Source organism: Oncorhynchus tshawytscha, unplaced genomic scaffold (assembly GCF_018296145.1).
Source record: "Oncorhynchus tshawytscha isolate Ot180627B unplaced genomic scaffold, Otsh_v2.0 Un_contig_37_pilon_pilon, whole genome shotgun sequence".
NCBI classification, from domain to species: Eukaryota; Metazoa; Chordata; class Actinopteri; order Salmoniformes; family Salmonidae; genus Oncorhynchus; species Oncorhynchus tshawytscha.
Window position 1 is genome coordinate 715,776 of NW_024609825.1, and position 22,829 is coordinate 738,604.

General features: G+C 44.0%; 1 protein-coding gene and 1 non-coding gene across 2 annotated transcripts; both read right to left on the bottom strand.

The window, feature by feature from the left end:
• Nucleotides 1-10: 10 nt before the first annotated feature.
• Nucleotides 11-22,127, bottom strand: LOC112263834 (importin-7). The gene is made up of 24 exons (XM_024440463.2): nt 21,926-22,127; nt 14,240-14,321; nt 9,853-10,006; nt 9,570-9,728; nt 9,273-9,429; nt 8,828-8,917; nt 8,545-8,639; nt 8,106-8,190; nt 7,717-7,951; nt 7,462-7,538; nt 6,450-6,566; nt 6,142-6,231; nt 4,761-4,926; nt 4,438-4,598; nt 4,103-4,231; nt 3,446-3,512; nt 3,150-3,275; nt 2,948-3,045; nt 2,753-2,848; nt 2,416-2,636; nt 2,071-2,279; nt 1,689-1,895; nt 1,174-1,290; nt 11-1,046 (listed from the first exon to the last, which is right to left on the bottom strand). The coding sequence occupies exons 1-24, from the start codon at nt 22,007-22,009 to the stop codon at nt 946-948; spliced, it is 3,123 nt and encodes a 1,040-aa protein (XP_024296231.1). The 5' UTR covers nt 22,010-22,127; the 3' UTR covers nt 11-945.
• On the bottom strand, nt 6,766-6,943 carry LOC112264267. The gene has a single exon (XR_002955611.1). It is a non-coding gene; the product is annotated as a small nucleolar RNA SNORA23 (small nucleolar RNA).
• Nucleotides 22,128-22,829: the final 702 nt, after the last annotated feature.

A 22,829-nucleotide genomic window follows, 5' to 3' on the forward strand; every position in this document is an offset into this window, starting at 1 on the left:
ATGCATGCAATCCAACTTAACTTTTTTTTAATATGTTGTGTATATAGATGGTTCATTCATACACCAATCAAATGCTTGAGACCTTCACAATCAAGTCCAATTGTACATGCTTCAATGAAGCATCCAATTGACTTTGTGCTCACAACACGTCTTGTATCCAAACGGAACACCAAGAGCATTCTCTTTTTTCAGGAATCTAGAATGTTTCCACTTTAGCAGCAAAGTGATGCCACTCATTATTCTACACTGTAACCAAAGTTACAGCAGTTTGTGTTTTAAATGGTCTTAATTGATTTAAAAATTGCAGTCTGATACAGAAGGCTAGGAGACCTGAACAATATGAAAGTGCTTGTCATTCAATTTACAGAGATTAGGCATCACATAGTGCCATGAAGTATCCAATATGCTACATATGAATACACTTGACACCTTACAAATGCCTCTGGTTGTTTTAGCAAGGCTACTTAAAAATCAAGAACCTTGGCTTGTATATACATAACAAACATGAGAATTTGTTAATGCAGAAAATAACAGACAACACTACTGCCAGAGGTATAATCTTATCACGCACAGCCTTTTAGCCAAAACAGTGAAAATGATGAAACACTTAGTCCCATTATCAATTTCAAATTGTTAAGCCCTCCCATTTTGTTTAAGAGGGAAGAAAAAAAGTCCCCGTCCTAGTATCCTCCACAGTGGATCCCAGAAGACAATGTTATGAGCTTATTTTTTCTCTTGCTTCAAGCTCAAGTTCTTGGTTTGTTTTCCCAGCCATTTGTTGCATTTGGTTGTCTTCCCACTTCTTCTGGTGCTATTTCCAATTTGATAGTCAGATTGAAGAGTCAGTGAGAAGAACCAGTTCTGGAACCACTACTTAAGGGAACAACACAAGCTTTTTTCACTTCACTACAATCAGTCAGAGTAATAAAAGGGAGAAGGGACGACTCAATTCATTCCTGGAGCGTTGCCTCCAAAGTTGAAATTAGTTGGCACCACTTCTGGCACTGTGAACTTGTATCCGCCGTGCTTCTCGATCATTTTGGATTCTAGAATGAAGAAAATAGGGCAATTATACAACAGGCCAAACATGGTAAGTGTTTATTTCCTATGATATTAAAACAATTATATAAATTAACAGTTGTCTTATTGTATGACGGGGATACATTTACTTACCATGTGCTGCCCGTCTCTGGTCTGCAAGTGTGCCAATGTCATGAAGGTGTTTTCCTTGTTCCTCATCAAGGGTTTGTGTGAGTGCCTGGTACCATGCTGGGTCACGGGTCTGGATATCTGAGTTGGAGAAAAACAGTTAAGTTTTCCCTCCACTTTTATGTATGATTTACACTTAAGCAATATATTGCATTCATGTCTTCAATCCCGAGATCTCGTTTGTATTTTGTTTTTAAACCTTCTCAGACAAATGCCTCGATGTCTTCAACTGAAGAACACGCTGCTGTGGGGAATTGAACATGACCCTGATCCAGTGACCACTGACAGTGTCCCGTTCCGAATCATTATTATTTCATCACTTAAGATCTTGTACTAATAATGCACTTTAAATAACAAACCGTAATAATATTATAAAACAAATTTGTACTTGTAAACACTTATTCACTGTATGTCCAATTTATGTCCTTAACTTGACGACCCATCACTAGCTTTGTGTGCCTGAAAGGTGGTCTCCTTACTCTGTAGTATGGCCTTGAAGATCTGGTATTCATCCACCAGGTTGTCTTCGTCATCTACAGCTGTAGTGTAGCCCTCCAGTGCAGTCTCCTCTGCGTCGTCCTCATCCCAGTCCTCATCATCCCCATCCTCTCCTGCATGCTTGGCCAGCATCTCCAAGTATTCCTGGCCCTCCTCATCAATGTCATCCTCATCACTGCCCAGCTCGACTGAGGAAAGGCACAATGGATTAATTTATTACTGATCAATCTACTAACACAACTCAAACCATCTACCAATGAAGTGCTCCTTGCAGCTGTATCTTGTTCTATTCAATATAGTAGGAAGCTTAAATAAGGGAGTGACAATGGGACTTGAGTTCAGAGGATAGCACAAATGCCGTACCATTCTCCTCATCCTCCTCTCCATCTCCATCTCCATCTTCATCCTCATTCTCGTTCTCTGCTTGACAGGCGTAGGCCCTCTTGAGTCCGTTGAAGAGCAGGATGGCTGCGGGAAGCAGTTGGCCAGCCACCTGGTTGACAGCCTGGGGCCTCTGCTCCAAGTCAATGAGGGCACACAGGCCAAGCACACAGATCTTCCTATCGTGGAGCCTGGGGAATAACATTTAAAAAAAATGTAATCTTACAGTACATTTTTCCTCTCTACTTGATATCAAACTATATGGTGGACCAGAGAAACCAGACGAGCTGTAAATATATTAAACGTGAGCATCTTTCCTGGTCTTACCCCAGGAAGCAGTCAACGTCTTTGAGCCACTGGGAGATGAAGTGGTTGGTGATGGGCTCAGTGTTGTTTGGGAAGCGCAGGTTCTCCAGGGTGTTGAGCAGCAGAGGGGGGCTGTAGTACAGGGCAGCGATGGCCACTTGCAGACACATGGTCCTCAGCTCACTGGTCTTCACCTCCCTCGTCAGCCTCTCCAGCGCAGCCGTCACAAACAAGGGAACAACCTGCAGGAGCGGAAAAGAAAGTCTAAGGTGACTGTATAGTAAAGTGCTTCTCAAAAGCAGTTACTTTGAATACAGTCGTAGCCATACAAGATTTAGTGTAGAAGCCAGACACTTACCTGATCAATTCCGCGCCCTTTGCACTGCAGAATAACCACCTCCAACAGCTTGGCTGCATGACACTCTGGATCCTCACCTGGATCGCCAGTCAGAACCTGCATGGAAAACAGATGATCAACTTGTTCACACTCAGCAAAAATACACACCACCAATATATGTGAAAAAAATTGCATAGCGGCTGTAAATGACTGTACCTTCTTGCACATGCTGTAGATTATCTCCAGGTATTTAGTGTCAGACAGGAGAGTGTCTGTGTCAACCGTGACGTAGTTGTGAAGGAGAGGCATCATGTCTGAAATAGAGTCACATTCCCCATTTAATATAGTGTTTGTGTATATAATAGTCAAATCACCATAACAGGCAAAGTTGAGACTAGCAGGTTGGTGAGCAGTATACCTGTGAAGTAGTCAAAGCCATCCTGCTGGAAGACCTCAAACACCAAGGGGAGGAGCTGCCACATCTGTTGGGACACCTGCTGGCAGGTCAGGCTGTGTGCCAGAGACAGGATCTCCTCGTAGAACTCTGAAAATCAGCACACACAGGCTGGGTGTCAAATAGGTAAACGTAGGACAACCCCCAGAGTGAGTCAGTCACGTAAATGACTCTAGGCACCTCACCCACCTGTAAGCATCAGAGAGACCGGAGGACCCGGTTTGGAATGTGGTGGGACAGGAAGAGCAAGGGAGACTTACCCAGGACGTGCTGCTGCAGGACGGTGCCAATCACCTGCAGACATATACCCTCCAGCTGCTGGGTGATCTAAAACAGAAACTTAATTCATTTAGTTAGAGCACTGGAACACACACACATACACAGATTCACCATGAACATACAAGTGGTGTTGAAAGAGTAGATTTGATGATTTCATTGTGCAAGTCATTTCCAGCAAACCAAATACCTGTGGGTAGGCACATTGATAAAAACAGTCAACAGCTTTACTTTAGAGTCAACGACCACGAGTAGCATACCAAGAAGACATATCTAACTGTTGACCAACATTTGCTGGTTTGGCTGGTTCCAAGCTCCACGGTCCTGTGCGTCGGCGGACGTACGGACAGAGAGCCACAGTGCTATTTCTAGAGGCATCAGCCTGCAAGGCACTTTGAAGAGAGAACAGTGTGTGTTTCCAGGAGGGGGTGGGCAGCTGGGAGTGTGCTGGCAGGCAGCAGTTATGAGCTGGGAGGGAAGCTGCTGTACTGAGTGGGTGTTTGGTTGAATGGCTGTAAGTAAATATGCCTTGTCCGAACTAGAATGGCCAATAGGGCAGGAGCCCATATCCTGTTTCTGTAGCATGAGACAGCTTGATGTACAAGTAGACCCCATGGACAGGACACCATGGCTGTACTCACCTCTTTGTGGTCCTCCACCACACTGAGCAGTGTGTCGATAGTGTTGAGGATGCCCATGGCTGTCACCGCCTTGTCGTCCCCTCCCTCCTCATCAGGCCCCGTCTGGATGACCTGGTTGAAGGTCATCGCCTGAGGAGAGACAGGAATAACAGCCATAAGTGGGTTTTCCTGAGAGCCGAGTCTTTAAAACCAGACCAACATGGAACTAGGAGAGATGGTAATCGGACCTTATTTCCTCTCTCCATGGCTGACAAACAGAACTGTAAATTGATCAAAGGAAGGAGACTTCCTGTGCAGGTCCTTTTTATGAGTCAGGCAGAGCACACACTCCTCACCAAGTGCTGTGTCATCTCCACAGCGATGGGCGTGACCTCTTCGCTGTACTCGCAGATCATCTTCTGGATGACGTTAGTGAGGTCATCGTTCTCCGTTTCACGCACAATGTGCAGGAGGGCCTGCATCACAGGCCGGATGAAGGGAGTGATATACTCTTTGGCTAGGAAAGAGGAAAAACATGACAGAGGAGCACTTAGTGATAATCAGCTATATCATTTGGATTCAAGAAGAACATTAACTATTAATGTTATTCAGCAAAGAAAAAGACTCCATATACACCGATGGTGTGTTTGAGTCTGACAGTGGAGAGATAGATAGCTACCTTTCTCCTGGTTGCTTATGAGGACCTGCAGGGCGATGGCTGCCTCCACTTTAACAGGCATCTCGTTGTCATTGATCAGGCAGAGTCGGGTCAGCTCCAGGGCTGTCTGCAGGTTCTGGTCACTCTTAAACTTGACCTCACAGAAGTAATGAAGGACCCAACAGGCCTATGGGGGAAAAACCAGAGATGGTGGTTAACACAGTTAACAAACTGGCTATAATTCTCCTAAATCTAGAATTTTTATCGAGAACCATCAAGATGTAAAGAGTTGAAAAGCCCCTGCAATGACAGAGGCAGAACTGTCAGAAAACACGGGTGTTTTACCAAATCATTGTCATTAATATTATTGATACACTCAATCAAATGTATTTATAAAGCCCTTCTTACATCAGCTCAAATCAAATCAAATTTTATTTGTCACATACACATGGTTAGCAGATGTTAATGCGAGTGTAGCGAAATGCTTGTGCTTCTAGTTCCGACAATGCAGTAATAACCAACAAGTAATCTAACTAACAATTCCAAAACTACTGTCTTATACACAGTGTAAGGGGATAAAGAATATGTACATAAGGATATATGAATGAGTGATGGTACAGAGCAGCATAGGCAAGATACAGTAGATGGTATCGAGTACAGTATATACATATGAGATGAGTATGTAAACAAAGTGGCATAGTTAAAGTGGCTAGTGATACATGTATTACATAAAGATGCAGTCGATGATATAGAGTACAGTATATACGTATGCATATGAGCTGAATAATGTAGGGTAAGTAACATTATATAAGGTAGCATTGTTTAAAGTGGCTAGTGATAGCTGATGTCAAAGTGCTGTACAGAAACGCAGCTTAAAACCCCAAACAGCAAGCAATGCAGGTGTAGAAGCACGGTGTCTAGGAAAAACTCCCTAGAAAGGCCAGAACCTAGGAAGAAACCTAGAGAGGAACCAGCCTATGAGGGGTGGCCAGTCCTCTTCTGGCTGTGTCAGGTGGAGATTATAACAGAACATGGCCAAGATGTTCAAATGTTCATAGATGACCAGCAGGGTCAAATAATAATAATCACAGTGGTTGTCGAGGGTGCAACAGGTAAGCACCTCAGGAGTAAATGTCAGTTGGATTTTCAAAGCCGATCATTCAGAGTATCTCTTGTCTCTCAGTTGAAAACAGCATGTCTGGGACAGGTAGCCTGTCTGGGACAGGTAGCCTGTCTGGGACAGGTAGCCTGTCTGGGACAGGTAGCCTGTCTGGGACAGGTAGCCTGTCTGGGACAGGTAGCCTGTCTGGGACAGGTAGCATATCCGGTGATCAGCTCACATGCTCTCCCCTTCTCCCCACTGGAGCCCTGGGACAGAATGATCTGGCAACGTGACACTTACTCTGGCTCTCATATAGCCCAGCTCACTGCGGAACAGAGTGAAGACGTGGTTCTGCAGCATGAACTCCATCTGGTCTTTATAGACCTTTTTCTGTTTCCAGGGGAGAGAAGAAAATGAAAATCATGGTTAACAAAAATGCATTTAATGTATTTGACTGCCACGTGGGAACCATAAAGGGAACTTAAGTGATAAAACAATTTGGCATAATAGTTACACGCCGAGTCAGCTACCTCATTTGACGAGTACATGGTCAGACCAATGGTCAACTAGAAAAGAGGAGATAGCAGGTGGTGTTGGGGGTTAATCACCTTGAGCAGGATTTCAGCCAGAGAGCCAATCATGTGCAGCGCTCCGTCCTTCTTCCTGGGGTCAGAGGTGGGCTCAGTGAGGATCTGATAACAGAAGCCCATGGTTTTCTGAAGAACCTAGAGAATAAAGAAATGCATTCAGTCAAATGTGCTGCTTCTGTGTATCCTGGCTAACTGCTACACATTAACATCAAACACCTCTGATATGTCCCAAATGGCACACTAATCCATGCATAGTGCACTACTTTTGACCAGGGCCCATGGGTTAGTGCACTATGTAGGGAATGGGGTGCCATTTGAGATGCAGGCCAGGAGAGTTTGTGGGAGAGTATGGAGGCTGGCCCGTGGTGAGGAGTCAGAGACGTCACAGGTCAGTACTATGATCTCCAGTGGCTCTATGGCTGCAGGTGTGGAGTGAGCACCGCCGCACAGACTATAAGACACAGCCAGACGGCAGCACGTAACATGGACAGGCACCACACACCCCGTTCACCCACAGCCAAAATGGAATAGAACTACACGCTAAAACAACACCTTACATTTAGAACAGAAAGAAAGCCGTAATACGTAACACATCTGACAAAGGAGCTACAGCAACTAAAGAGGTGCTTTCTTCCAGCTATGCCCCTTTGTTTGCCAGTGTTCTCCTGGCTCGACACGTCCACAGACCGGTTCCAACATCTCTGTACTGTTGTTGGAGCAACAGAGCGCTAATGAGATCCACAGCAGGACAGGGCGGAGGAATGGGCAAGGCCATAAATAAGGGCAGGAGTGAGGCCAGTAGAGAGAGAAAAAATAAAATAAAACAGGCACTGGGCCATGCATCCCAAATAGCACCCTAATTCCCAATATAGTGCACTACTTTTGAACAGGGTTCTGGGCAGAAGAAATTAGTAGTGCACTATATAGGGAATAGGGTGCCATTTGGGATGAAACAGGATCACATCATGGCAGGCTGTTGAGCCTGCCAGGACCAGGAGGACTCAGCTTTCACATCAGAACCACAACTTACTTCTTTCCTCTTGTTACAGGAGGTGAAGAGCAGGGTCTGAGCTGCCGTGGTGGGAGAGATGAAATCCTCAAACACATCTGAGACAGGACAGAGAGTCAGCAGATCAGATGGCACATAGCATTGGTTTGTTAGAATAGCTTTACACAGTTAAATCTTTGAACTGATCACTTCTAGGCAGTCTGATTCCAGGACATTCCTTCTGGATGACACTTTGGAAATCAAGAGAAATATTCCGTAAACAAGAATGGCGCTTACCAAACTTCATGCGAATGTACTCGTATGGGTCCTCCTCCCACAACTCCTGGTCACTGTCCGTGTAGCACATGAGGGGGAAAACCACGTCCTGAATGATGCCCTGGATATGTGGCTTCAGGTTCTTCCAGGTGACAGCGTGTGCGATTCCCTGGTTAATATAGTTGAGTGTCTGCTGGAGGACTCTGGGAGCCACGTATTGCTTCTCCTTGTACTGATATAAGACCTTCAGCAGCACCTACAGACAGACAAATCAGTTCCCTCTGGTTAAGATCAGACACCCATGCAGACAGACACAGTTGAAAGGCAACCTTCTGTCCCTCAGTCAATCCCAGTCATGCATCACACATCTTTCAGCTCAGACAAAGCCAAGAGCGGCCTTAGCCTCTCACCTGTTGTGCTGCCACTGCGTATCCCTTGAGGAAGAGATCGGCAAACTCTGTGTACTCTTTGGTAGTGTTGCCTGGGCTGCCATACCTGGGAGGGGTTTAAAGATGCTTTCACATGTTAATATACACTGAACCAAAATATAAACACGTAAAGTGTTGGTCCCATGTTTCATGAGCTGAAATTTAAGATCCCAGACATTTTCCATATGCACAAAAGGTTACTCTCCAATTTTGTGAACACATTTGTTTACATCCCTGCTAGTGAGCATTTCTCCTTTGTCAAGATAATCCATCCACCTGACAGGTAATAATGATAAGTGACATCATTAAGGGGTTATCACTTTCACCTGGTCAGTCTCATGGAAAGAGTAGGTGTTCATAATGTTCTGTACACTCAGTGTAGTACAGTGACAGTGTGCTGGGGTGGGTTGAGTAGGCTTACCTCTCAAAGAGCCTGGCTAGGATGTGGAGGGCCCACTTCTTACACTTCCACCAGGGCAGCTCAGGTCTCTCATCCTCATCCACCTGCAAGGTCTCCTGTGAGGCACAGACGGGGAAGGAGGGGAGAAAGAGGGAAATAAAATAAAATAAATCAGCTCTCTTTCAACTAGCAGCAATTAAAATAAAGCAAACAAACTACAAGCTAATCTGTTTGGGAGCTACTTGATTTGCAGTCAACCTATTTGTGCTCCCTCCTTGCCCTACCACAGTAAATCTGCCCTCACCGGAGGCACGTCTCTGTCCACCACCGTCTTCAGGATCTCCATCCACTCCGTCAGGTTCTGTCGGTTGATCAGCTCCAGGGGGAGGTTATACTGTGGACAGAGAAAAGGAGAAACCCTGTCTATTCAATTCAAAAAGCTTTGTCGTCGTTCCAATGGAAAGACAGAAAACCCTAGAAAGCAGTGCAGTCTGGCATGCTGAGGGGGACAGGTCTAGCCCAGTGGCCCTGACATGGACCAGATGGTCCTCAGCCCCCCCCCTCCTACAAGACAACCATAATAGACCCATCTCCAAACCCAGTATTATGGAAGTAGTGGCTAAATACCTGGACACTACAGCTATACATCCACATTTAGACAAGTACCATACACTCCCTATACAATCAACACAGACTAACATATACACAACTTCTAAGAAGGTGAGCGTGACAGATATGGTCAGTAGTACCTGGAAGAGGGCGTAGAGGATCTTGAAGATCTGTTTTTGCACCAGGACAGATTCACTGGAGGGGTCAGGGAGCAGCTGGATGAAGCGGTCCTTCAGCATGGGCATGAAGATCTGCATGGCCGCCACCAGAGGACTGCGCTCGTCTGGCTTCTTGTACCTGTCAAACACACAATCAGAAACATCAGCCACCCGAAGACATAGCAAACAGCTCTATAATACAGTCTCTGTTCCAAATGCACCCCATTCCCTAAATGGTTGGGACACAAACATGGTCACTCTAAAACAAGGAGTCCTTACTCATAGTTTTTAACCAGCTGGTAGAGGCAGAGCAGGATGCCCAGCCAGCCGGCGCTGTTATCTGACTGCAGGTAGAAGCCAATCTTGTCCACGATGGCAGTCCACTTGCCGGGGTAGTCGTGTTTGATCATGTGGTGGATGCATGTCGTCAGCTGCACTCTGAAGGGTTAGAGAGGAGAAAGGTTGGAAGACGATCTGGTTGAGCAGAGCTACCTCTACCCCTATCCCCCCTCTTCTGGCACTGTGCAGTGAGCCGAGCAGCCACAGGGTGGTGGTCAGTTACCTGATGCGCTCGGGGGAGTGGATGATTGCCTCCACAATGTTGTCACGGATAAACTGCCTGTCCTCCTCTGGTATGTTATTGACAGGAGTCTCCGTGCTGGTACCGTCCCCCTCGCTCCAGTGCTGGGTCACCATGTTCTTTAGGTAGATCACCCCTGGGGAGGGGAGAGGGGGACATTCAACTGACTAAACATAAGACAGGCTTCATAGAGATCCAATTAATATTGGATTACATACAGTGCATTCGCAAAGTATTCAGACCCCTTAACTTTTTCCACATTCGGTTACGTAACAGCCTTATTACAAAATTGATTGAAATCCCCCCCCTCAAAATACTCCATAATGACAAAATACAATTTAAAGAAATTGCACATTTATTAATAATAAACTGAAATATCACATTTACATTAGTACTTATACTTTGTTGATGCACCTTTGGCAGCGATTACAGCCTTGAGTCTTATTTGGTATGACGCTACAAGCTTGGCACAGCTGTTTTTGGGGAGTTCCTTGCATTCTTCTCTGCAGATCCTCTCAAGCTCTGTTAGGTTGGATGGGGAGCGTTGATGCACAGCTATTGTTAGGTCTCAAAGACATTGAGACTTGTACCGAAGCCACTGCTCAGTTGTCGTCTCGGCTGTGTGCTTAGTTAGGGTCGTTGTCATGTTGGAAGGTGAACCTTGGCCCTAGTCTGAGGCCATGAGTGCTCTGGAGCAGGTTATCATCAAGATCTCTGCTCTGTTCATCTTTCCCTCGATGCTGACTAGTCTCCCAGTACCTGCCGCTGAAAAACATCCCCACATCATGATGCTGCCACCACCATGCTTCAACGTAGGGATGGTATTGGCCAGGTGCTGAGCAATGCCTGGTCTCCTCCAAACGTGAGGTCAATCTTGGTTTCATCAGACCAGAGAATCTTGTTTCTCATGGTTTGAGAGTCCTTTAGGTGCCTTTTGGCAAACTCCAAGCGGGCAGCCATATGCCTTTTACTGTGGAGTGGCTTTCGTCTGGCAACTCTACCATAAAGGCCTGATTGTTGGAGTGCTGCAGAGATGGTTGTCCTTCTGAAAAGTTCTCCCATCTCTACAGAGGAACTCTAGAGCTCTGTCAGAGTGACCATCGGGTTCTTGGCTACCTCCCTGACCAAGGCCCTTCTCCACAAATGCTCAGTTTGGCCGGGCTGCCAGCTCTAGGAATTGTCTGGGTGGTTCCAAACTTCATCCATTTAAGAATGATGGAGGCCACTGTGTTCGTTGGGACCTTCAATGCCGCAGAAATGTTTTGGTACTCTTCCCCAGATCTGTGCCTCGACACAATCCTGTCCCAGAGCTCTATGGACAATTCCTTCTACCTCATGGCTTGATTTTTGCTGACATGCACTGTCAACTGTGGGACCTTATATAGACAGGTGTGTACCTTTCCAAATCATGTCTAATAAATTGAATTTACCACAGGTCGACTCCAAGTTGTAGAAACATCTCAATGATGATCAATGGAAACAGGATGCACCTTAGCTCAATTTCATGTCTCGTTGCTAAGGGTCTGAATACCTATGTAAATATGATTTTTTTCTTCATATAATTGCATACAGTTTAAAAAAAATTAAAAAACGCTTTGTCATTGAGGGTAGATTGATGAGGAAATGTTTTTATTTAATGCATTTTAGAATAAGACTAATGCAACAAAACGTGGAAACGGGAGGGGTCTGACTATTTCCGAATGCACTGTACAGCTGGTATTCCACCCCCTTAGATTTAATTAATGCAAATCATGATATTTAAGTAAAATCTGCTTTGATAATGGGGTTTAAATTTAACCCTTCCAATTCCTATGGATTTCCATGGAATTGCAGCTGGTTAAAGTGGCACAATATTCCCCACATCTCTTTAAATCACTTAATATCAGGGAGATCTCTAAATTGTTAGAGTGAGTCAGTGTGACATTGGGAGGTGTGAAAGAGTCCATCAGCCTAGATAGCAGCAGCTGATCTCATGACCAGCACATTCACTGTGACTCCTCATGTGCTCAGGCTGAGTGGGAGTAGCAGTCGGCCGGGGGACTAAGGAGTACTTCTAGGCCCCTTTAAGAGCCCACACCTCTCCTCTGTCTCAACACACTAGCATGGCCCTGTTCATTAGCACTCCCCATCCAAACAAGGAGTCACTCAAATATTCATCCTTCCTCTACCCCCTGAAATTACAGCTCACATCTCTGCCTCCATCTTAAACTGATAAAATCAGAGCAGAGGAGCAGAAAGAGGCCTAATTCCTTAAGTGAGTCATAGAACAGAAGTATAAAAGTGTAATTTAGTTAGGGGTTTGCAATTAGTTCCCCTTATCGTGTTCCCCCTGTCTGAATTTGGAGTATGGGTGTGAATTATTCTACAGAGCCACAATGGAGCGTCTGAGGTCAGTGGCTCGCAGGCAGGCCAGGGCGGTTGACAGGGGCTGAGGGACAGGCCAGGCGGTGGATAGGAAGGGGACAGACAGGCCAGGCGGTGGATAGGAAGGGGACAGACAGGCCAGGCGGTGGATAGGAAGGGGACAGACAGGCCAGGCGGTGGATAGGAAGGGGACAGACAGGCCAGGCGGTGGATAGGAAGGGGACAGACAGGCCAGGCGGTGGATAGGAAGGGGACAGACAGGCCAGGCGGTGGATAGGAAGGGGACAGACAGGCAGTGGATAGGAAGGGGACAGACAGGCAGTGGATAGGAAGGGGACAGACAGGCAGTGGGGAAGGGGACAGACAGGCAGTGGATAGGAAGGGGACAGACAGGCAGTGGATAGGAAGGGGACAGACAGGCAGTGGATAGGAAGGGGACAGACAGGCAGTGGATAGGAAGGGGACAGACAGGCAGTGGATAGGAAGGGGACAGGCCAGGCAGGGGTCAGACTGCTGACACGTGACCGCTGGCTGGGAAGTCATAATCCTGCCAGTCAGTGCTGACACAGCAAGACCCTCACAACCACCCTCCCCAACCCATTAATGTCCCCCTCTGCCCAGTCCAACACTCAACATCCCCCTAGCCCACACAATGAGACAGGGAGTAGATGATTCCTGAAATTGCAAATTATGCAATTGCCTATAATAGTGTGACAGGTTTGAAAAAAACAAACCATGACAAAAAATATGGTATTATCTGCCATTAGCAGGCAGGCATTTGCCCTCAATAGGAGAGGGACCTGGGTCTGATCGCACTGCCTTTATGGAATCCCAGACATTTGCCTGCTAGCTACGGAATCGCTTAGCTCCTCCCTTTGTGTCAGATTACAGCAAATGAGCCTCATTACCGCGCAACTTGTGGCCAAAGTGCCGAGTGTGAAGTTCCTGTGGAGGTGCCAAGCCAACATTTAAGCATCTGTTAACCAATGGCGTGCCACCATTGCAGCTGCATTAACTTAATGCAATTGGTCTGAATCGGAGTCAGGTGCAGCAGGGCTCAATGGCAGGCCAAAGAGTACAGTCACAAGGATAGCATTTCTGCTCAACACACCAGTTCCTGGAGAGGTTTGCTTAGAAATGTTCAGGCCATCTGTTTGACAAGAGGCACACAGATTAGCACCCAACGCATAAGGCAGGATGGGCTGCTGCCATGTTAGACTTTTCTCCAGGCTGTCATATTACTATTGTGTTGTTGAAGCAAACTACAATGTCAAAGAACTGACAAGATAGAAGTTAGGACATGATGCTATGGGTGACCACAATTGAATACGCTAGTGTGGAGTCTAGCAGCACGTTGAAAATGACAGGCTCTGTCTGGTAGCCACCTGAGGACGGCACACATTTTAAATGTAATAAAAGTCAATGAGCCACTGATCAAGGGCAGATCGTCCTAACATATAATTGCACATCATTACCAGAGAGGCATGTGTGATACATGGACAGGCTACCAACAACCCTTCACACAGAGCATCTCAAGCATGTGGAAGGTTATTTTATAACAAAGGCAGCTGTATCAATGACTAGACACACTGTCCAGGCCAAGCAACTATAGATTTCACTAGAGCCCCCTAGCAGACTAAAAGAAGTGTGAAATCTCAATGCCGTAGGACAGGATAAAATAAGCTGCAACAGTAGCATAATAAAAGATGGCATCACATACAACAAAAACACCTTTCTTCTCTTTCTATCATGTGTGTATCTTGGTGAACAAATGTACAAGTTCATGGGAAATTGGTCAGGCTTCACAATATGACTGGTGTCATCGTTGTGGGAGCTGTGACAGTCAAGGCAGGGGTCATCTTTGAGAAAGCGTGCTCAGTTCATTTGAGCTACAGTTGTAGATACTCTTCTCACCTTTCAGTTCCGGTGAATTTCCATCTGCAAGAGAGCCCAGAACCCCGCCCCACATCATAAAAATAATAAATAGCCATCCTCTGAAACTCACCTGCTTGTCTGATGGGCAAATCTAACTGATCAGACATGGTGACTTGCAGCAGAGCTGACACAAAATTCACCTGGGTGTGACCCTGTAAATGAAAGCAGGAAAGGATGCATGAATATCAAACACGGATGTGTATTTGACCTATATCAGCAAAACATTGTATAACAAACATCTTCAGCCATTTGACTTCTTGCTGTCCCCAGTCCACCTGGTCTTGCTGCTGCTCCAGTTTAGTAGTAGTAGGTTAAATTGGTTAACACTTAATATAATACATTGGTAAAATATACAATATATATAAACAAAACAACAATGACAAGTTTAAGGGTGGCAGCTTTAGAAAGCACATCTTTAGAGTTCTTAGGAAGACATTTTCCCTGGGCTATATGGTGTATGCATGATCAGTGTAGCGAAGAATGGGATGGTAGAGTTCTGACAGCGGCCTGTACGTGTCATGGGAGTGTTCAGTTTGTGGCTGTTGCGGGTTTCCCGTCCAGTAATCTGCTGTCTGCAAACTGGGAGTTTGTACTCTGTTTATGCAATCAGAAGAGAGGGGTAGCACTCCTCGAACACCCACTATTTGATCTAGTGCACCAAATTCCCCTTCACTACCGGTCTTTGTTGGCGACTGCAGTACCCAGTAGCGACCGATAGCCTCCCCCGTTAAGGTAAGTGATTCATCAACAGTTTCAACTGTTCTGCCTGTTGCTATGGAACCCTGACCTGTTCACCAGAAGTGATACCTTGTCCTGGACCTGCTGCTTCCAACTCTCTCTACCAAACCTTCTCTCTCTCTAACTCAGAATGACCAGCTATGAAAAGCCAACTGACATTTACTCCTGAGGTGCTGACCTGTTGCACCACATACAACCACTGATTATTATTATTATTTGACCCTGCTGGTCAACTATGGACGTTTGAACATCTTGGCCATGTACTGTTATAATCGCCACCCGGCACAGCCAGAAGAGGACTGGCCACCCCTCAGAGCTCAGTTCCTCTAGGCTTCTTCCTAGGCACCATGCTTCTACATCTTCATTAGAGGCCGACCGATTAAATCGGCATGACCGATTAATTAGGGCAGATTTCAAGTTATGACGATCGGTAAATCGGCATGTTTGCTAGCCGATAATGTCCGATTACATTGCACTCAGGAGACTCCGAGGCTGGCTGACCATCTGTTACGCGAGGGCAGCAAGGAGCCAAAGTAAGTTGCTAGCTAACATTAAACATATCTTATAAAATACAATGAATCCTAACATAATCACTAGTTAACTACACATGGTTGATATTACTAGTTTAACTAGCTTGTCCTGCGTTGCATATAATCAATGCGGTGTTTGTTAATTCATCATCTCATCATCGAATCACAGCCTACTTCGCCAAACGGGTGATGATTTAACAAGCGCATTCGTGAAAAAAGCACTGCCGTTGCACCAATGTACCTAACCATAAACATCAATGCCTTTTTTAAAATCAATTCACAAGTTAGCAGGCAATATTAACTAGGGAAATTGTGTCACTTTTCTTGCGTTCTGTGCAAGCAGAGTGTATATGCAGCAGTTTGGCCTGCCTGGCTCGTTGCGAACTGTGTGAAGACCATTTCTTCCTAACAAAGACCATAAATAATTTGCCAGAATTTTACATAATTATGACCTAACATTGAAGGTTGTGCAATGCAACCACAATATTTAGACTTAGATGCCACCCATTCGATAAAACACGGAACGGTTCATTTGTTTTCGAAATGATAGGTCATTAATACGGTCAAATCAGGAAACTAAGGCTCGTATTTCCTTGTGTTTTATTATAATTAAGTCTAGGATTTGATATAGCAGTCTGAGCAGTGGTATGCAGCAGCAGCAGGCTCGTAAGCATTAATTCAAACAGCACTTTCCTGCGTTTGCCAGCAGCTCTTCGCAATGCTTGAAGCACAGCGCTGTTTATGACTTCAAGCCTATAAACTCCCGAGATTAGGCTGGCAATACTAGTGCCTATAAGAACATCCAATAGTCAAAGGTAAATTAAATACAAATGGTATAGAGAGAAATACAGTCCTATAATTCCTAATAAGTACAACCTAAAACTTCTTACCTGGGAATATTGAAAATTCATGTTAAAAGGAACCACCAGCTTTCACATGTTCTGAGCAAGGAACTTAAACATTAGCTTTTATTTTTTTTTATTTTTTACATGGCACAGATTGCACTTCTACCTTCTTCTCCAACACTGTTTTTGTATTATTTAAACCATATTGAACATGTTTCATTATTTATTTGAGCCTAAATGATTTTATGTATTATATTAAGTAAAAAAAAAAAAATTTTTAAGTGTTAATTCAGTATTGTTTTAGTTGTCATTATTACAAATATATATATAAAAAAACATTGGCCGATTAATCTATGGGCTTATTTTGGTCCTCCAATAATCGTTATCAGTATCAGCGTTGAAAAATCATAAAATCGGCCGACCTCTAATCTGCATTACTTGCTGTTTGGGGTTTTACACTGGGTTTCTGTACAGCACTTTGTGACATCGGGCTTTATGAAATAATTTGAATGATGACAGCAATGCCATATAACCATTATGTTGAGGCATGGAGCTCCGTTAGCTGAAGCCTATACACATACAGCTACTTAAGAATGCCAAGTATGAGAGTTTAAGAAACCTTAATGCAACAGGTACATTATGTAATGCAACTCCCCCATAAACACACAGAAAAAGAATCCAGACCTCCACATGGCTGCAGCATCTGCATCAAACAGTGAGTGTCACCTGTCCCTAATCTCTAGACACAAACTAATAAAGATCAAAATTAAGATATCCAGTATATACAGTGGGGCAAAAAGTATTTAGTCAGCCACCAATTGTGCAAGTCCTCCCACTTAAAAAGATGAGAGAGGCCTGTCATTTTCATCATAGGTACACTTCAACTATGACAGACAAAATGAGGAAAAAACCCCCCAGAAAAACACATTGTAGGATTTTTAATGAATTTATTTGCAAATTATGGTGGAAAATAAGTATTTGGTCAATAACAAAAGGTTCTCAATACTTCGTTATATACCCTTTGTTGGCAATGACAGAGGTCAAACATTTTCTGCAAGTCTTCACATGGTTTTCACACACTGTTGCTGGTATTTTGGCCCATTCCTCCATGCAGATCTCCTCTAGAGCAGTGATGTTTTGGGACTGTTGCTGGGCAACACGGACTTTCAACTCCCTCCAAAGATTTACCATGGGGTTGAGATCTGGAGAATGGCTAAGCCACTCCAGGACCTTGCAAAGCAGGGGGACACGTCTGGCACTGCAGGATTTGAGTCCCTGGCGGCGTAGTGTGTTACTGATGGTAGGCTTTGTTACTTTGGTCCCAGCTCTCTGCAGGTCATTCACTAGGTCCCCCCATGTGGTTCTGGGATTTTTGCTCACCGTTCTTGTGATCATTTTGACCCCACGGGGTGAGATCTTGCGTGGAGCCCCAGATCGAGGGAGATTATCAGTGTTCTTATTCAGTCTTCCCAGCCTGGTGCAGGTCTACAATTTTGTTTCTGGTGTTCTTTGACAGCTCTTTGGTCTTGGCCATAGTGGAGTTTGGAGTGTGACTGTTTGAGGTTGTGGACAGGTGTCTTTTATACTGATAACAAGTTCAAACAGGTGCCATTAATACAGGTAACGAGTGGAGGACAGAGGAGCCTCTTAAAGAAGAAGTTACAGGTCTGTGAGAGCCAGAAATCTTGCTTGTTTGTAGGTGACCAAATACTTATTTTCCACCATAATTTGCAAATAAATTCATTCAAAATCCTACAATGTGATTTTCTGGATTCCCCCCCCCCCTCATTTTGTCTGTCATAGTTGAAGTGTACCTATGATGAAAATTACAGGCCTCTCATCTTTTTAAGTCGGAGAACTTGCACAATTGGTGGCTGACTAAATACTTTTTTTGCCCCACTGTACAAGAGTGCAGCATACTTTTTACATTATCATTGATCACATAAGTTTTTTTATTTTATTTAACTAGGCAAGTCAGCTAAGAACAAATTCTTATTTTACAATGACGGACTAGGAACAGTGGGTTAACTGCCTTGTTCATGGGCAGAACGACAGATGTTTAACCTTGTCAGCTCAGTGATTCGGGAATGAAAATGGGTCTCAATGCTTAGCCCCCCACATATCCTTATATCACTTTCTATATTAAATGAATACTGTTCAGGCTTAACTGCCCCAGATGAGTCAAATGTAAGATAGGAAAAATAGCTTACTACCCTCTTTTCCCGGTAGATAACAATGCACTCAGACCTCTCCCTGGATACCACACAACATGACTCAGATCCAACAATCCAACTGCACATTCTTGTTCTGTGTATTGAAAATCTGGGCATTGTATATTCTGTTGTCACGAAAAACAAAACGACCTCAGATTGTTGAGTGGAGATGTTCATGTACAAGTTGTGGCCAAAAGTTAAGAAAGACAATTATTTTCACCAAGTCTGCTGCCTCAGTTTGTATGATGGCAATTTGCATATATTCCAGAATGTTATGAAAAGTGATCAGATGAAATGCAATTAATTGCAAAGTTCCTCTTTGCCATGCAAATTAACTGAATCCCCAAAACCTTTCCACTACATATCAGCCCTGCCACAAAAGGACCAGCTGACATGTCAGTGATTCTCTCGTAAACACAGGTGTAAGTGTTGACAAGGCTGGAGATCACTGTCATTCTGATTGAGTTTGAATAACTAACTGGAAGCTTCAAACGGAGGGTGGTACATATTCGTCACCAGACCCACTGGCTCCAGGTCATCTACAAGTCCATGCTAGGTAAAGCTCCGCCTTATCTCAGTTCACTGGTCACGATGGCAACACCCATCCGTAGCACGCGCTCCAGCAGGTGTATCTCACTGATCATCCCTAAAGCCAACACCTCATTTGGCCGCCTTTCGTTCCAGTACTCTGCTGCATGTGACTGGAACGAATTGCAAAAATCGCTGAAGTTGGAGACTTTTATCTCCCTCACCAACTTCAAACATCAGCTATCTGAGCAGCTAACCGATCGCTGCAGCTGTACATAGTCTATTGGTAAATAGCCCACCCATTTTCACCTACCTCATCCCCATACTGTTTTTATTTATTTACTTTTCTGCTCTTTTGCACACCAATATCTCTACCTGTACATGACCATCTGATCATTTATCACTCCAGTGTTAATCTGCAAAATTGTAATTATTCACCTACCTCCTCATGCCTTTTGCACACATTGTATATAGACTCCCCCTTTGTTTTCTACTGTGTTATTGACTTGTTAATTGTTTACTCCATGTGTAACTCTGTGTTGTCTGCTCACACTGCTATGCTTTATCTTGGCCAGATCGCAGTTGCAAATGAGAACTTGTTCTCAACTAGCCTACCTGGTTAAATAAAGGTGAAATAAAAAATAAAAAAAATATTCTGCAAAAGGTACAAGGATTGGACTGCTGAGTACTGGTGTAAAGCCATTTTCTCTGATGAATCCCCGTTCCGATTGTTTGGGGCATCCGTAAAAAAAGCTTGTCCGGAGAAGACAAGGTGAGCGCTACCATCAGTCCTGTGTCATGCCAAAACAGTAAAGCATCCTGAGACCATTCATGTGTGGGGTTGCTTCTCAGCCAAGGGAGTGGGCTCACTCACAATTCTGCTTAAGAACACAGCCACGAATAAAGAATGGTACCAACACATCCTCCGAGAGCAACTTCTCCCAACCACCCAGGAACAGTTTTGGTGACGAACAATGCCTTTTCAAGCACGATGGAGCACCTTGCCATAAGGCACAAGTAATAACTAAGTGGCTCGGGGAACAAAACATCAATATTTTGGGTCCATGGCCAGGAAACTCCCCAGACCTTAATCGCATTGAGAACTTGTGGTCAATCCTCAAGAGGCGGGTGGACAAACAAAACCCCACAAATTCTGACAAACTCCAAGCATTGATTATGCAAGAATGGGCTGCCTTCAGTCAGGACGTGGCCCAGAAGTTAATTGACAGCATGCCAGGGCAGATTGCAGAGGTCTTGAAAAATAAGGATCAACACTGTAAATATTGACTCTTTGCATCAACTTCATGTAATTGTCAATAAAAGCCTTTGACACTTATGAAATGCTTGTAATTATACTTCAGTATTCCATAGTAACACCTGACAAAAAATATCTAAAGACACTGAAGCAGCAAACTTCGTGGAAATTAATATTTGTGTCATTCTCAAAACTTTTGGCCACGACTGTACATATTATTTTTGAGCCTTGCTAGGCCTACTCTTATCAAACTAAAGTTAGCTAATAATACGTTCGAACTGATGACACAATATGGACATATCACAGAAACAACAATTTGACTTAAAGTTCACCTAAACCCCAGTTACATGACAACACCGTACATCTATCGTTCTAAGGATATCATAGCCGATAACAGACCAGAGTATATTTGACACTTGCCCAAGACTTCCTCCTACTAGCTAGCGAGCGAAACGTAGATAACTATGTGACTATAAAATAATTCACGCCGTCCGTATATGTTAGTTATCAATGGCACGTCTACATTTGACATATAGTCGACATCTAGACAATGATAATAGGCCATGTTGCACATAGCTGGCTATTACATTTGTAAGGCTAACATTAGCGAAAGAATTTGCGCACGCGGACAGCTCATCGAATGACTCAATGTAATTGATGTAACACTAGCCGCAAAAGGTTGCTAACGTAGCGCTAGCCAGCGAACATTCACTTTCCCTTTCACAAACACAACGCTTGCCACCTTAATAAATGCGTAGCTATTATTAATAATGATTGCTATTGTTTACGTTGTGTCTTGGAAGTTAACGTTGGATAAATCAAACCTACCTAGCTAGTTAACAAATATTAGTTAGCTTGCTAGTTAGCTACGTTCATGGAAGTCAAAGCCAGCAAGCTAAATAATAATGTAACATTAGCTACTCTCATATTAGACGTACATTTATACATGATAGGAAAGTAGTTTGATGATAAAAGCTTGAATAACTAACGTTACACCTGTCAATTCGTCCGATTGGTAACATTTTGGCTGACTAACCAGTTTAGTTAGATATCTAAAATCAACGGGCTAGCTAGTTAGCATTATTGCTGTGCATGTCAGCAGTAAAAATTAATAAAATACACCTGACACGTGATTCACTTAGCCAACTTGCTAATACAGATTTTCGAACTTTTAGCAAACGCTACCTACATTCGTATACTATATCGCATGATTTAGTTAGTTTAGACCAAAATTTTATAAATAAATGGCAAAAATGTGTCTTTCCAACGATTCAAACATGATACATGAGCTAGGCCAAAAGCAAGCATTGTGCAAAAAGGCTTTTTACTGCGTAGCTAGCAGCTAATTATCAAGGAAGCTAATGCTAACTTCCGCACGTTTTTAAAGAACCAACCTCGGGTACACGGGGTGGATTCGCTTGGAGTTGCCGACCTTGGTGTTTAAATATAATTCGAAACTTTGATATTACACCCGTAACGGCATAAGTCATATGTATTCACCGAAACATATGTCGAATAGAGAATATTTGATCTGTCAAAGTTCTGGACTGACTCTGGTCTCCCACAGCCACAAGCTAGGAGGACTCCATTCCATCTTTGATGTGTGACACAACAGAAGAGGCCCGATTAGCACCATCACAAGTTTACCTCGTTCAGCTGTCTCTCCGCGGCCTCACGCAAGTTTGGGTCCATGGTACCCCGAAGGGCCTCGATCAACACGTTCGGATCCATAGCTAAATCTAGTATGGCTCGGATTCAGTATTTCTGTGGTCTATGAATTCCCAGTCAATGCGCACATGGACGCACGGCTCTTCAGTTACCGGCGCGAAAGGAAGAAGTGAATGAGGTACCCGGATAGATCAGCGCCAAATTTCTCCAACACGAACATCCGCTTCGAACTATTGCACTCTAGGAGTTGTAGTTTTACATGTGTGATCTCAATTCAATTCAAGTGGCTTTATTGGCATGGGAAACATGTGTTAACATTGCCACCTCACCTAGATTTGAGTTAAAGAGAGGAATTCGGCAAGGTTGTCCTACCTCTCCGTACCTGTTTTTATTAATCACCCAACTTCTTGCAAATTCTTTAAATAATAGTGCTGTACAAGGTATTTCCATAGCTGGTAAAGAAATTATTATAAACCAGCTGGCTGACGATACTACACTTTTTCTGAAAGACGCTAACCAAATTCCCATATCGATCAATGTGATACAATCCTTTTCCAAAGCGTCTGGTCTATATCTTAACATTAATAAATGTGAACTCATAGCTGTCAAAGATTGTGTGACACCTTCATATTATGGTATTCCAGTAAAAGAAGAACTTGCATACAGTGCCTTGCGAAAGTATTCAGCCCCCTTGAACTTTGCGACCTTTTGCCACATTTCAGGCTTCAAACATAAAGATATAAAACTGTATTTTTTTGTGAAGAATCAACAACAAGTGGGACACAATCATGAAGTGGAACGACATTTATTGGATATTTCAAACTTTTTTAACAAATCAAAAACTGAAAAATTGGGCGTGCAAAATTATTCAGCCCCCTTAAGT